This window comes from Oncorhynchus keta, chromosome 15, assembly GCF_023373465.1.
Source record: "Oncorhynchus keta strain PuntledgeMale-10-30-2019 chromosome 15, Oket_V2, whole genome shotgun sequence".
In the NCBI taxonomy this organism is placed as follows: Eukaryota; Metazoa; Chordata; class Actinopteri; order Salmoniformes; family Salmonidae; genus Oncorhynchus; species Oncorhynchus keta.
This window is the reverse complement of record NC_068435.1, coordinates 23,170,589-23,187,097: the sequence shown is the minus strand read 5'-3', so window position 1 is coordinate 23,187,097 and position 16,509 is coordinate 23,170,589. Positions and strand designations below refer to the sequence as shown.

At 42.3% G+C, this 16,509-nt stretch overlaps 1 protein-coding gene across 3 annotated transcripts in view; it reads right to left on the bottom strand.

Moving 5' to 3' along the window:
- Positions 1-1,964: 1,964 nt before the first annotated feature.
- The window catches only part of LOC118394610 (solute carrier organic anion transporter family member 5A1-like), a 36,969-nt gene continuing 22,424 nt past the window's right edge, over positions 1,965-16,509 (bottom strand). For all 3 annotated transcript variants that reach the window (XM_035787984.2, XM_035787985.2, XM_052463712.1), the window contains 8 exons: positions 16,103-16,235; positions 15,523-15,740; positions 14,589-14,753; positions 13,540-13,738; positions 9,632-9,791; positions 8,480-8,721; positions 7,403-7,467; positions 1,965-6,038 (listed from right to left, as the gene is read on the bottom strand). In XM_035787984.2, the coding sequence (XP_035643877.1) occupies positions 5,566-6,038; positions 7,403-7,467; positions 8,480-8,721; positions 9,632-9,791; positions 13,540-13,738; positions 14,589-14,753; positions 15,523-15,740; positions 16,103-16,235 (1,655 nt within the window). In that variant the 3' untranslated portion in view covers positions 1,965-5,565. The remainder of the gene's footprint in view (positions 6,039-7,402; positions 7,468-8,479; positions 8,722-9,631; positions 9,792-13,539; positions 13,739-14,588; positions 14,754-15,522; positions 15,741-16,102; positions 16,236-16,509) is intronic.

Below are 16,509 nucleotides of genomic sequence, written 5' to 3'. Positions count from 1 at the left end.
TTCCACATAGCTATATCACAGAGGGTTAGTTATAAAACATATTTGTCTATATGCTGCTGACTGAGGCAAATCCCCCGACGCTGGCTATACGGTTTTGGAAACATTTGGAACTTAACTTTCATATGAGCAAGACATTTATTAACATTAAAACAGAGCTTCTGGATTGTAATTCAAATGGAGCCAGCAGTGGTCCATACCTTCAGTTGAGAACCCAAGAGGGGGACTGGCTGTTAGCCCCTTGGTACCCCTTGGGTCCTCAAGAGCTAGGGACATCAAACACTTTTGCACCACTGTGGATCACCAATGTCCAGTTTGATCAATGTTCCAACATTAAGTTTCACTGTATTATATCCAGAAAAACAAAATATATTACACATTTACACACTGTCAAAGAAAACTGCCTTGAAAGCCCATACAGTTTAAACCATTATCAAATCAAATATAACTCCCATTAAATAGGAGCTTAAAGAAATAATTCACCCAAATGCAGTGCTTGACTTAGACTGAAATAGGTGCTTGTACTAGTTTCAGGTGCCAGTACTGTTTATATTTAGGTGCAGGAGCTCCACAATACTTATGATCTAATATTCTACAAGGGGAACGAACTCGAGCAGTGGAAATTTGAGGTGCCGGTGAGCTCCTGCCCAAGTCAAGCACTGCCCAAATGACAAAATGTGTTCCCCTGTTTTGGCAGCAATTAGAGCTGTGGATCAGTTTGACTAGGATTCTACCAACTTCGCTTAACTCTTCAGGCAACATATAGTTTGATTGGTAGAATATATTTATGTTCTGTTTTTTTGGTCAACATTTCAGTTGTTTGTAAAAGTTGAGAGAAAATAAGTTGTAGTTACTAAAATAGGCTGTATCATTTGATTTATAGAAGATATTTATTTTCTGATTTCAATTTTGAATAGCATAAAAGTAGACTAAGACTTCTGGATGCCCTACGTTTCTGTATAATTTCTTGGAGAAGTTGTCAAAATGAACTGATTTGTGTCATAAGTTACATTGTTGGCCTCCCGAGTGGCACAGCGGTCTGCATCGCAGTGCTAAATGCGTCACTACAGACCTGGGTTCGATCCCATGCTGTATCACAACCGGCATGATCGGGAGTCCCATAGGGAGGTGCACAATTGGCCCAGCATTGTCCGGGTTAGTGGAGGGTTAGGCAGTTGCCTGCAGGCTGATTTTAACCGTCAGTTTAACGGCGTTTCCTCCGACACATTGGTGCGGCTGGCTTCCGAGTTCAGCGGGTGGGTGTTAAGAAGCGGGGCTTGGCGGGTCTTTTTCAGAGGACGCATGACTCGACCTTCGCCTTCCGAGCCCATCGGAAGGCGACAAGATCGAAATTAGGGAGAAAAAGGAGGGTAAAAATAAAAGTTACTTTGTTTACAGTGAATAGAATGTTAGAAGTTAACAGTTGAAGCTTTAAAATGTTGAATAAATCCCATTAAAGTGAATAGATATGGACAAAGACACAAAAAGTAATAGTTTAAAAAGTATACAATAACAAAAGGTTGTATACAACATCAATCCTGACCGGTCTGCACTTTAAGTGTGAATGATGTTTCTAGCTTAAACAGTGTATGAAAAATAGAGTTCTAAAGAATAATACTTAACAATATTAAACATTTGTGACATTTGCAAGCCCCATTAAAAATGTATCATTCATCATTACATGCATTACAGCTGTCAGGGTCAATGGAAGAAGACAGCCCACAGTCCCAGACAGTGTGTGGATTCCAAATGATACCGTATATCGTACCTATATACTGCACTACTTTTGAGGGTCCACGGGTCAAAAAGTCTTGCATTGTGTAGGGATTAGGTTACCATTTGGGACTCATGACCAGCTTCAATCATGACAAAATGTTATCTTTATTACCTGCTCCAACAAGCTCTTCATTAACAACCTCCCAGGCTGTTTGTTGCATCAGTCAAAAATCACATTTCAATACGCAGGATTGGTTTATTTTTCACATTTTTATTGACAGAGGTCAAGTATCCAAGGCATTTGTAAACAGTGTGTCCACAAACAATTTACAATGTTCTTCCTATGTTGACCATATAATTGAGGCATTAACTTGTCATTAAAAACTCATTTGAATTGAAATAAATACAATACTGACAAAGAAGATGCAACTACAATCTACCTGAAATAGTCTATCGTAGCATCCAGGTCAAGTCCTCGTTTTATGCCACATACAATGACAGCACTACACGAGGAGGTAACAGAGAGCTTCTCGCTCCAGAGGAACAGTAGGTTTGAGGGTGAGTATCACAAGATTACTGGAATTCTGCAGCAAACATCCTGGTACTGTAGGTACAGGTTGAAAAGGTCTATTGATGGCAGCAAGTAAACGAAAATCCCTAGAGTCTAATTATTCAGTCAGTCAGCCATATCATTTAGTGTCATTACTTGAAGTCAAGAACATTTCAGAATCTCCAAATAAAAAAAATGGCATAAAAGGTTAAATAAACACGGACGTATTAATCCATCTCAACTGTAATCAATGAGTAGGAAAAGTAGGCACTGAAACATAACATAATGTAGCCTTTCACTAACATTGGATTCAATAACACTAAAGTTAGCATCCTTGATTCAAAATGTAGCTAGAAATATAATATTTGCCCCTAAATGCGCACTACATACACTGCATTTCATGTGAAAGAATACGTAATGTTTGACTAAGAATTGTGATTTCTATCCTTTAGTGTATTTCTCCACTGAGTACTGAAAATGATTACATCAATTAGCCTGTCTGTCACTACTATTGGCAGATACATGGTCATCTAGAATAACATTGCAATGTCAGTTTAATCATTTAAAAATCACTTAATCATTCAGTTATAAAGATATATGGTAACTTTCCATATTAAAATCGGCAACATCTTATATACTGAACAAAAATACAAAACGCAACATGTAAATGTGTCTGTCCCATGTTTCATGGGCTGAAATAACATCACAGAAATGTTCCATAAGCACAAAAAGCTTCTCTCAAATGTTGTGCACATATTTGTTTACATCCCTGTTAGTGAGCATTTCTCCTTTGTTAAAATAATCTATCCACCTTACAGATGTGGCATATCAAGAAGCTGATTAAACAGCATGATCATTACCCAGGTGCACCCTGTGCTGGGGATAAAAGACCAACCGGCCTAACAAGTTAAAGGAGCGTGCAATTGACATGCTGACTGCAGGAATGTCCACCATAGCTGTTGCCAGAGAATTGAATGTTAATTTCTCTACCATAAGATGCCTCCAATGTCATTTTAGAGAATTTGGCAGTACCTCCGACCAGCCTCACAACCACAGACCACATGTAACCACGCCAGCCCAGGACGTCCACATTCGGCTTCTACACCTGCGGAATAGTCTGAAACCAGCCATCCGGGCAGCTGATGAAACCGAGGAGTATGGGTCTGTAATAAAGCCCTTTCATGGGGAAAAACTCATTCTGACTGGCTGGGCCTGGCTCCCCAGTGGGTGGGCCTATTCCCTCCCAGGCGAACCCATGGCTGTGCCCCTGCCCAGTCATGTTAAATCCATAGATTAATGCATAATGAATTTATTTAAGTTGACCAATTTCCTTATATGCACTGTAACTCAGTAAAATTGTTGAAATTGTTGCATGTTTTTATTTTTTACTTAATATTACTTAATATTTTCTTAACTCTATTTCTTGAATTGCATTTTTGGTTAAGGGCTCATAAGTATGAGACTAAATCTGATTTTAATTTGTTGCGTTTATATTTTAGTTCAGTATAATATCCCAAAGGCCACTCAAATCAGAGCTTTTAATGCTATTAACTCTAACCCAACTGCCACATTGTATCATGTAAGTGCTGTCCCAACTGCCCAAACTCAACATAGGTACATAGAAAAACACAATTTAACTTCCAACATTAAAGTGTTAGATTGAACTGAACATTTTGATTATTCCACCAAATAATTGCCTCGTTATTTCACTTTGGAAAACACTAGTTTAATTAGTCTTTCTACAATATTGCTTACTACATCTGACCAGCAGGTGTCCTCAAACACCCTGCAAAACTAACAGCAATACATACTTTAATATTGCATGTTACACCCACAAGCTACCTGAATGTTTCAACAATCAGCTCATGGGCCTTCTGTATCAAGTCTTAAAGTAGTCTTAAATTAGACCCCCCCCATCCATGTAATCTTATTGATTACTGAGCTGTGGGAGTTTAGTAACTCACAGCCCTAAGCTCGACTTAGCACGGTTTAAACAATTAGTCTGACTTAGTTTGAGTTAGTAAAAAAGGGTTACACCAAAAGACAAAACAACCTCAGAAGCCATGATTGATATCACCGACAGTGGTTCAGTAGCACATGCTGTATGGTAGACATACTGAGTAGTTGAACTTTATACTAATTCCCTAAAGAGTATTGTTTAAAAATGATAATGTGGCTCAGTTACACAGTACATGGGAGAAGTTGCGCTACTGGTATATGCATTACATTTATACATCCATACCCTTTACTCATGCTTGGTGTGGTACAGACAGACTGAACTAAACTGATAGCCTCAGACTCCTAGGCTTCGCTCAAAAGTGAGGTGAAGTCTGACAGGCCACTAAAATACTGACAATAACTTATGTGAAAGAGTGGTGTGTGGTTTAGCTGATCATGGGAAGCACAGCAGTCTTTTGGCACCAGCAGCAATGGTCTGGACTTCTCCACCAGAGCCAGCAGGGGGTCTGGTTGGTTAAAACATTGTATGTATGCCAAATGGCACCCTATTCCCCATGTAGTGCACTACTTTTGACCAAAGGTATATGAACACTTGTCAAATGTATTGCACTATATAGGTATTAGGGAACCATTTAGGATGCAAGCCAACTGTCTGAACTACAACAAGGGAAATATTTGTGGGCCTGTCTATGAGGTTGCCACAGAATACAGGAGAAGAAGTACCAATTCCAAATGTTTCAATAATATCCTTTCCAAGTCAACCAGTCATCATTACACGCAGGTATGGGGCAATGCGGAATGACGTTTGCACATTGTATGGGAAGGGAAGGCAACACTCACTGTGTGCCTTTAATACTGCTAGCCATTGTATAATAGGGCAAAGAGACCTTGCATAGTACAGGATTTAGTTGTGCTAGCCGGCCAAGCTTCTTACCGCATCCTGCTGAGGTCTCAGAATTAACAATAAAACTGAGCAATGAAGGATATTATTCATGCCATTTTCACATAGCACCATCCCATAATACCATCATTAAGATCACACTTGCAATTTTCTAAAGAAATGATATGCAGGGAAATAAACATTCACTTCCATGATGAAAACAAAAAAAGCTAACTAACATACTAGGCAGAAGGAAGAGGAGATTAGCTAAATCGAGGTACCCATCCCAGTGTCTTCCTGTATACGTGTTTGACCAACCGCTGACTGTTTGAGTGACATCCAGTGCCTGTGTGTGTTTACACACTATAATACTATACAAGTGAGAACCAGAATGAGAAAGGTACACATTGCAGACTGTGGCTAGCAGGGAGGGCTGGAGATGGTTGGAAACAACACCCAGCACTCAGATACGGGCAGACACCTGTTCCAGAGAGCGAGTGGGAGGGCGAGGGGCCGGCGGGGTTATTGCTTTCAGGCTCTTCAGGCTGTTTCCCGGGCAGCTCTGGCTGCTGAGGCCCCTGTTGAGGATGGGGATGATGGGAGGTTCGTTGCGTGGTATATTTACGGGACAGGAGCGGGTACGGGCGTGTCCCTTGTGACCCCCGGCGTGGCAGATGAGGTCGCTGACCGTGTCCATGGGCGAGAGGTGTTTCAGCCAGCGCTCCAGACGCTCTTCCTTGTACTTGATGGAGTACCAGGTGAGGAAGATGAAGATGAAGCCAATGAACTTGAGGCTGGCAGCCAGGCCGAAGTAGACGAAGCGGAAGGAAGTGACGTCATACTCCCAGCAGGAGCCGTGGACACCACAGTCCTGCTGCCACAGCATACAGGTGGTGTCGATCACCGCCCCAAAGTAGATTGGAGTAGGGATATAGGCTGGGGAGAGAGGAGAGGAACAGTTAGAACACAGCAGAAGTAGGTTTGATGTAGGGATGTAGGCTGAGGGGAAGGAAGATCTTTCAGAGCAAGAAGCCAAACACATATTCCCATTTCAAAATCCTAATATCTTCAGCCTAATTACAGTAAGTTTTGAACTTGATCTTAAGATATTTAATATCAGCAATTAGGGCTGTTAAGAGATTTTTTTAAAATGTAGCTAGATGATCGCAGAGGTTTCTGTATTCATTTATTTTAGAAATTGTTCAAATTTGACCCTATTTAAAAGAGGTTCAATTTAGATCTCATTCCATTGGGCTGTAGGTGTAACATATTTTGATTATAGGGTTAGGAAACAAAATAAAAACTCAGCTTGGTCCGATATAAAATATCATACAGCTTGAGCTCCAGAGTAGCGCAGCGATCTAAGGCACTGCATCACAGTGCTAGAGGCGTCACTACAGACCCTGGTTCGATCCTGGGCTGTATCATAACCGGCCGTGATCGGAAGTCCCATATGGTGGTGCACAATTGGCCCAGTGTCGTCTGGGTTAGGGGAGTGTTTGGCCAGGGTTTGCCATCATTGTAAATAATAATTTGTTATTTTCTAAACTGACTTTTCTAGTTAAATAAATAAAAGGTAGAAAAATAAACAAACAAATATTAGATCTAGCCTTAGCTAGTTCTTATCCATGTCCAACATGAACTCGTCACAAGCTGCTACTACAATAGAGTTGGGATCATTTGTTTTCATCTTTTGAAATGAGATCTACAACAAAAACTGTAGCTATATGGAATGGAAGTTACTTTCTGATTAAAATAATTGTGTTGAATCTAGAGGCATTAAGCCATGGCATTGTAAACATTCTTGTTTGGTTACCATAACTGGCTAGCTACTTCTGTGCAAATTATGTTTTTGCAGTTATCTTAAACACCTGGGAAAGTGTTTATGGTAAAACTAAGTTTTCCTTCTACTTTGTTGCTGAAAGCTGAGTGCAGAGTGGATGGTTTAAGCATCACAAGAGACACCACTCCAGTGTTTACCCTACATTCATTTAACAGCAGTGGCCCACCATTCCAAAGTGAAAGGTGTGAGAAAAATCTAAAAAGTTAATTACACATCAACTTTGACAGCCCCATCACCAATACATGTCTCAAAATGCAGAGAATATTTTTAAATTCCTTTTCCTCTTAGTAATACTCTGACAGGAAATGGGAGAAATGGGTCTTCCCAAATGACATTCCCCTTTAACTACTCCTCATGGAGAGAGTCAGATCACACTTAACTAAAAAAAAAAAACTCTCAGAATGGCACATGACTATATTCAGTGTATTTCACTGGTTAGCCAAGCTGCATCCCTCACCAAGGGTCCTGAGGAGAACAAACTGCATCCCGAGTGCAAAGGGTCTCTCCTGCTCTTCTACTGACCTAGAGAGAAAAAAGGGATGAAACCGTGAAGAGAAGAGTGCTCACAATACAACTACTACTTCACACAACTTCTTGTTTGTGTATTTTGTTTTGTACCGGGATGGGTCCATACCTCAACCCTTACAAAATAGGTGTCTATACAGTGCATCCAGACAGTAATTAGACCCCTGGACTTTTTCCACATTTTGTTAAGTTACAGCCTTCTAAAATGGATGAAATAGTCCCCAGAGAATCTCGTTTCTCATGGTATGAGAGTCCTTTAGGTGCCTTTTGGCAAACTCCAAGCGGGCTGTTGTGCCTTTTACTGAAGAGTGGCTTCTGTCTGATTGGTGAAGGCCTTCAGAGATGGTTGTCCTTCTGGAAGGTTCTCCCATCTCCAAAAGAGGAACTCTGTCAGAGTGACCATCGGGTTGTTGATCACCTCCATGAACAAGGCCCTTCTTCCTCGATTGCTCAGAATGGCCGGGCGGCCAGGTCTAGGAAGAGTCTTGGTGGTTCCAAACTTCTTCCATTTAAGAATGATGGAGGCCACTCTGTTCTTGGGGACCTTCAATGCTGCAGACATTTTTTGTTAACCTTCCCCAGATCTGCACCTCAACATAATCCTGTCTCGGAGCGCTATGGATAATTCCTTTGACCTCATGGCTTGATTTTTGCTCTGACATGCACCGTCAACTGTGGGAATTTATATAGACAGGTGTGCCTTTCCAAATCATGTCCAATCAATTGAATTTACCACAGGTGGACTTCAATCAAGTTGTAGAAACATCAAGGATGATCAATGGAAACAGGATGCACCTGAGATCAATTTCAGAGCGTTTGAATACTTATGTAAGTAAGTTCTGTTTTTGTTATATTTTCGCTTTATCATTATGGGGTATTGTGTGTAGATTGAGGAACAAAATATATTTAAATCAAATTTAGAATAAGGCTGTAACGTAACAAAATGTGGAAAGAGTGGGTCTGAATACTATCCGAATGCACTGCAAGTGTGCTTTCTTTTGGTCTATACCTGAGAGTGACGATAATGGCGGAGGGCTGAGCGCAGGCGGTGATGAGTGTGACGATGAAGAGGAAGATGAGGAAGGGGATGAGTGTGCTGCAGGTGCGGTCACATTTCCCAGACACGGCGTAGCCGTTCTCATTCAGGTAGGTCTTGACGATGACCAGCTGCAGCTGGTTGCCCTGGCCGTTGGAGGAGGGGGTGATGACCTGTCTGCTCTGGACACACGCACAGTCTGCGTAGTTCCGGATCTGAGAAAGGGAGGGACACAAAGCATCACACTCAGCTCATCTTATTGTACTTTAGATGTGAACGTCTAGGGAGCAACTGTGCGTACCACTAGGAGAGTGTTATTCAATTACTACCAATGTGGGCTGTACACTGTAAATAGATGCTTCACGAATGTTTGTTCTATGAACAGTTAGTGTGACGACCCTCCCACTCTGTCTGCTGTATTTCTCTTCGCTCTTTCCTTATTAGGATGCCGGTGGGCAGAGCCGGGAGGGTCGTCAGCGACATGGGACACCTGTTTGTTTTGGCACCTTTCAACACCCCGTATTATCACATTTATGCATGCAAAAACTCACACTACAGATTACCGATTACACACACATCATTGTATTTAGTTTACTTTATTTAATAAATATATTTTGTTATTCCTTGTCTCCACGTTGTCTCCCTTTTGTTACGAACTTCGAGCCGGTTCGTGACAGTTAGCTGTAACTATAGGGCCTAACAGTGTAGTTTTTACTGGTTAAGTCACAATGGCCAAGAAGAACTCCTGGCCTTAGCTTTAATGCTCTCACACACACATATAACTCCGAATGTTGATCTGCCGATTGTTCAGCTCACTGTGTTTTAGGGACCACCCGCTGTGGACATCTCACTGACGTCATTTTTCACACGATTCCACACGTAAAATCGGTGAGAACCTGGTTTGCAAACTACGTTCAGAGGTGCTAAGTATTCTTGGCCAGCAAACACTATTGATGTGTCTGAGCCCTTAGGGTTAGCTTTAGGTTGCAAAGTTGTGTAACTTTCCCCAAATCCTCAGAGATCCTATTTGGAATATTTCTGGAATCTAGAGGGAATAAGTAGGAAATCCAGGAAAAGCTGGTTAACATTAAGTTAACATTTTGCAACCCTACTATCGTGACTCACTCCTTTGCTGTCGTTGCCCACACTGCTACAGCCTGCCAGGCAGGGGTTAAAGTATGTGATGCCATCAGAACCACAGACCGGCGCATACTCATGGATCTTACAGCCACAGTTCACGTTACACCCTCCAGTCAGGTTACGATGGGTCATGGTCAGAGTAGGACTGAGGAGAGGGAGAGAGATATATTATTTATAGAGACAGAGTATAGGGAAGGAGAGGGAGATGAAGGGGGAGAGTATAGGAAGAGGGAGATAAAGCAAGAGGTGGTGAGAGAGAAAGGGAGAGGGATGAAGAGACCAAAATACCCTTAGAGGAAAATGTCCATCACAGCTTTATCCGAAGACTGATTAAACATAATATTAAGTCAGAATATCTTACCGTGCCGCTATTCAAAATCGGCACATTTACACTGACATTTCCCAGAACAAGGGCACTTATACAGTGGGGCAAAAAAGTATTTAGTCAGTCACCAATTGTGCAAGTTCTCCCACTTAAAAAGATGAGGCCTGTAATTTATCATAGGTACACTTCAACTATGACAGACAAAATGAGAAGAAATAAAATCCAGAAAATCACATTGTAGGATTTATGAATTTATTTGCAAATTATGGTGGAAAATAAGTATTTGGTCGCCTACAAACAAGCAAGATTTCTGGCTCTCACAGACCTGTAACTTCTTCTTTAATAGGCTCCTCTGTCCTCCACTCGTTACCTGTATCAATGGCACCTGTTTGAACTTGTTATCAGTATAAAATACACCTGTCCACAACCTCAAACAGTCACACTCTAAACTCCCTATGGCCAAGACCAAAGAGCTGTCAAAGGACACCAGAAACAAAATTGTAGACCTGCACCAGGCTGGGAAGACTGAATATGCAATAGATAAGCAGCTTGGTTTGAAGTAATCAACTGTGGGAGCAATTATTAGGAAATGGAAGACATACAAGACCACTGATAATCTCCCTCGATCTGGGGCTTCACGCAAGATCTCACCCCGTGGGGTCAAAATGATCACAAGAACGGTGAGCAAAAATCCCAGAACCACACGGGGGGGGACCTAGTGAATGACCTGCAGAGAGCTGGGAACAAAGTAACAAAGCCTACCATCAGTAACACACTACGCCGCCAGGGACTCAAATGCTGCAGTGCCAGATGTGTCCAGGCCCATCTGAAGTTTGCTAGAGAGCATTTGGATGATCCAGAAGAAGATTGGGAGAATGTCACATGGTCAGATGAAACCAAAATATAACTTTTTGGTGTAAACTCAACTTGTCGTGTTTGGAGGACAAAGAATGCAGAGTTGCATCCAAAGAACACCATACCTACTGTGAAGCATGGTGGTGGAAACATCATGCTTTGGCGCTGTTTTTCTGCAAAGGGACCAGGACGACTGAACCGTGTAAAGGAAAGAATGAATAGGGCCATGTATCGTGAGATTTTGAGTGAAAACCTCCCATCAGCAAAGGCATTGAAGATGAAACGTGGCTGGGTCTTTCAACATGACAGTGATCCCAAACACACCGCCCAGGCAACGAAGGAGTGGCTTCGTAAGAAGCATTTCAAGGTCCTGTAGTGGCCTAGCCAGTCTCCAGATCTCAACCCCATAAAAAATCTTGAGGGAGTTGAAACTCTGTTGCCCAGCAACAGCCCCAAAACATCACTGCTCTAGAGGAGAGCTGCATGGAGGAATGGGCCAAAATACCAGCAACAGTGTGTGAAAACCTTGTGAAGATTACAGAAAGCGTTTGACCTCTGTCATTGCCAACAAAGGGTATATAACAAAGTATTGAGATAAACTTTTGTTATTGACCAAATACTTATTTTCCACCATAATTTGCAAATAAATTCATTAAAAATCCTACAATGTGATTTTCTGGATTTTTTTTCTCATTTTGTCTGTCATAATTGAAGTGCACTTATGATGAAAATTACAGGCCTCATCTTTTTAAGTGGGAGAACTTGCACAATTGGTGGCTGTCTAAATAATTTTTTGCCCCACTGTATCTGCAATTGTTGTATCAGGGAGGGATGAACAAATCAATTGGATCAGGAACAAAATGAGTCCTAGTCAAAAGTAGTGCACTAAATGGGAATAGGGTGGCATTTGGGATGCACAGTGGTTGGACATAGGAGAGGAGACAAGTCCCCAGGACTGCAGAAAAGAGTTCCCTTCTAGATCGAGCCCCACCGATAAATCAGTTCACCGATAATAAAATCGTCTGATACTAGCCTTTCATTGAGATATTTGTATCGATCTTTATTCAACAGATAAGGCGGCGGTATTATATGCATATAATAAACTAATCTGCGGTAATCTTTTTAAATGTTAACCGTTTGCCTGAAGAGGGCGCTCTACCAGCTGCTCATTGAACATCATTCAGCTCTAGGTCACAATGTGAGAGAGACTAGGCATGGTGGTTTGAGTATGAGCAGCTTGCCACAGCCAGCGGATTTGAATAAGTAAATCATCTAAATGGAACTACATGAAACTGGGCCGACATTATGCTCATTTTCGCAATCAGTGAAACAAATCAATACATTTCTCAGTTCCCAAAACTAGAATCTGTTACGAACATAACGCTTTACCAAAGTTAGTTTTTTAAAATGGCATTCCCTAACGGAAAAATGCAAAGACACTCTACAACACGCCAATCGGGTCTCGTTAGCTCATGCTTGACTTTGCCTACATCCTTGCTTGTTCTGCCCTCTATGCCACATTTTCTCCCACTAAACACAGATGAAGTACAGCATCTTGGGTTAGTAATACATATCTATGCTGTTACTTTCTGGGCCCCATTATGTTATCTAGTGGGCTTATTTGGTTAGTTTTTCCTGAAATATACAATCTGCAAACAGCAAGACAGTTGGCGCAGATCTAAGAAGCTAATGTTAGCTCGCTAAATTAGAATGTGTGACTAAAACCAGTGTGACAAGCATTTGGCTGCATAAACGTTTTCTGTCATCGGCACATGCAATTTGAAGTTGAAATCTAGCCAATATATTTTATTTTGAATAACAGTGTAATGTATATGTGCTTTCTGTAAGACAAGCTTGTGCTTGTCATAACCACGGAGGTGTCATCAAGTGTTTGTTTACATGACCTTCGACTGTTGTAAACGCTGTAGTAAATCTACTCAAGACAAATGCTGACACCTAGTGGTGCCTTTTTGAACAGCATGCTACTGCATTTCAATGCTTATTTGTGAATGGTGTAGTTTCAGATTTACCTTGAGACAAAGTTTAATTCGTCAGTCAGATACCCCTTGTGGTAGTTTAGCACAAACACTTTTGCATACTTCTTATCCACTTCCATCAATATACACATTTTTACATGGTCCCCAAGAAGGTAAACTAAACAAGGGTTGTATTTATAGAGGATATATTGTTTCTTCATGTTAAACCACAAATAAAATGTTCTGAAATAAATCTAAGAAATCATAATTTAGAGTATCTTGTTAACCCTTTTGAGCACAATGTGTCAATTTGTCTGTCTTTTATTCCACCTCTAAATAACTACATAAATCGGCAGATATCGGTAATCAGTGACTTTTACCTTCCTAAAATCAGTACCTGACCCTAAAATCAGTACCTGACCCTAAAATCAGTACCTGACCCTAAAATCAGTACCTGACCCAAAAATCACATATCGATCAGCCTCAAATTCTAGATAACAGTTTCATGCATCAAAGTTGTTCAGTCTGGTGACAGCCACAGGGGCCTTCTGCCTTCATCATGACCTTCACCACAAATGCACGCACACTGCTGAGTGTACAAACAAACAAAAAATCCTCACATTGCTTAATTCTTTGATATTGGTTTTTGGAGGCTGGAATGTTTGCAGAGAAAGAATCAAAAGATTCAGGGAGGGATATTGAGTGAAGGAAAGAAAGGAGGGCGGTCTGCATCTTACCCGGTGGTGTATGGAATGTTGATGCCTCCCAGGTTGATGCTCTCACATCCCACTATGAACAGAGTAGAGAAGCAGAGCAGAGAGACCCCACTACAGATCATGGCCAGCTTGGCCGACTCTCTGGCTCCCAACTTCAGCTTCTTAATGATGTAGCCCCCCAGGACTATCCCCACCCCAGCACTGGGCACGATGATCACACCTGGGCCAGCACAAGAAAGATGGTCAATGGTGTTCTCTAGAACAGAAAGATTAGATCACGGCAATCTGTTTCACATTTAACACGTATACAATTCTACAACAGAATTTACTTCGGCCTTCTGTTCACTTCCAAACACACCATCCAAAGTACACATGACACATCCTTTCTAGGAGAGTGGTGAGGGAGCTTTAAGACACCCCCTCACATAAAGGGGGCATCAGGTACATGGTCAAGTAGTGAGTAGTGAGTGTGAGTGCGAGTCCCAGACTGAGGTGCTTGTGAGGAATGGGAAGGCTCGGACTTCTAATTGATCTATGTGGTGAAGCTAGAGGTTATTTAGATCCAACAGACCTGTATTCCAAGCTATGCGCTTCAGAGTGCAACTCTAGTACAGGTGAACAGTTAAATTGGATACAGTTAGAGAGATGTTAGAGGGGCGCCTTTACCTGTGCAGGTGCTAGGGGCGCCTTTACCTGTGCAGGTGCTAGGGGCGCCTTTACCTGTGCAGGTGCTAGGGGCGCCTTTACCTGTGCAGGTGCTAGGGGCGCCTTTACCTGTGCAGGTGCTAGGGGCGCCTTTACCTGTGCAGGTGCTAGGGGCGCCTTTACCTGTGCAGGTGCTAGGGCGCCTTTACCTGTGCAGGTGCTAGGGGCGCCTTTACCTGTGCAGGTGCTAGGGGCGCCTTTACCTGTGCAGGTGCTAGGGGCGCCTTTACCTGTGCAGGTGCTAGGGGCGCCTTTACCTGTGCAGGTGCTAGGGGCGCCTTTACCTGTGCAGGTGCTAGGGGCGCCTTTACCTGTGCAGGTGCTAGGGGCGCCTTTACCTGTGTAGGTGCTAGGGGCGCCTTTACCTGTGTAGATACTAGCGCTGGACGCTGGGATGCCGAATTGCGACTCTATGAACTTTGGTATGAAGGTGATGAAGGCGGTGACGATGGCGCTCTCTGCAGTGTAGGACAGGCTCACAAACAGGAAGGTGACATTACTCAGGATCCTCACTGCAGCCTTAGGCAGCTCTACACAGGGACAGGGAGGGAGAAAAAGAGGGAGTGAGAGTTTGAGAGAGAGAAATAAAGAACACAGCACGTTAGCTAAATGAGCATCACAGACAGACTCAAAGACTGAAGGTCCAATTATATTATGGAGTTATCCTCGGACACATCTGCTCACCAGGAAGACAAAGGATTATGTATAATGTAATTCACTTCCTATTCAGATTACGCGTCACCTTAAAAGGAAGTACATTTCACCTGCCCAGATTAGTATGAAACACCATACAGTAGTAGCTTACTGAAGTGGACTTTATTAGAACATTAAAAAAAAGTGGCAATGAGCTTTGATTATTGTGTAATAAAAATGTTTGTGTGACAGCAGTTCAGCTCTAGCTATATATATTATATAGCTGTATATAGCAGTCTGTGGCAGCAACAAACCATGCCGAGCGCTGATAGACTATCATCAGTAATAGTATGAGAGGCAAGAGTCATTAAGATAACCCTGCTTCTAATAATAGCCTCAGTGAGCGCCCCAAATTGCACCCTAGCCTCGCTATATATAGTGCACTTCATTTGACAAGGGCACATAGAGCTGTTCAATTCTGGCCCTGGATGGCTGAAACACTTTGTTTCTACCTGGTAGTTAATTGCACTCACCTGGTGTCCTACGTCTGAATTAGTCCCTGATTAGAAGGAGAGGATGAAAACAGTGTTTCAGACCGGGATTGAACAGCCCTGACGCAGAGAATTGGGTGCCATTTGGAACGCATCTGCTTTCTGTATAGCATACCTTTGATGTCTTTCCCAAAGCCCATGGACGATGTAACCGTCTGGCTCTTGCTGTTGGTCTTCTCCTTGGTGATCTCATCCTCACTGGACACGTTGTCCAGGCTGATCTTTTTCCTCTTCTTCTTCTTCTTGTTTCTGGGAGGCAGCTTTTTGGGGAAGGTGAACATGGGGAAGATGACCAGCAGCATAGCGACAGAACAGAGCAGGAATCCGCTCCACCTGAGAGAGCAGGGAGGGTTTAGCTTAGGCCCAATATGAGTTACAAAATTAAATGTATGTTCAGTGTAATGTACAGTATTTATTATGTATACAACTACTGTGTGTCTAAGACAATCTATCCTATTATCTGCACTGAGTTCAATAGCACATTCCCACAACATACACATTAAGTCTTCCCACATTAAACACACCATGGAACACTACAATAGTAATATGCATTTCAAAGTCAGACACCATTTGACAAGCTAACATGTACATTTCTAATACATCCAATCGTATTTACATATGGCAACCAAACATGGAAATGGCTAATATCTTTATTTAATCTCATAACATATTCAGTGAAAAGTCTGGAACATTACCAGTTGCCAATAAAACGAGGGTCGCTCTGATCTATGTTGACCACAGTCTTGGGGTCTACGTAGAAGCCGATGAGAACTCCTCCTAGCAGGTACCCAGCAGCCGGACCCAGGGCTCCCATCACATACATGACAGCTGCAGAGGGAAACAGGCGTGAGGCATCAGGACACATGGACATGTAAATTAATGGGTTAGAAGAGCATGGGTGCTAAGAGAATGGATCAACAGAATGAGAATCAAGAGCATGGGTGCTAAGAGAATGGATCAACAGAATGGAGAATCAAGAGCATGGGTGCGTCCAATGGCACCATAGTCCCGAAATAGTTCACTCCTCTTGACCAGAGCCCTATGATCAAAAGGTAGTGAACTATAGGGAATAGGGTGCAATTTGGGGCAGGAGCCTATGTTC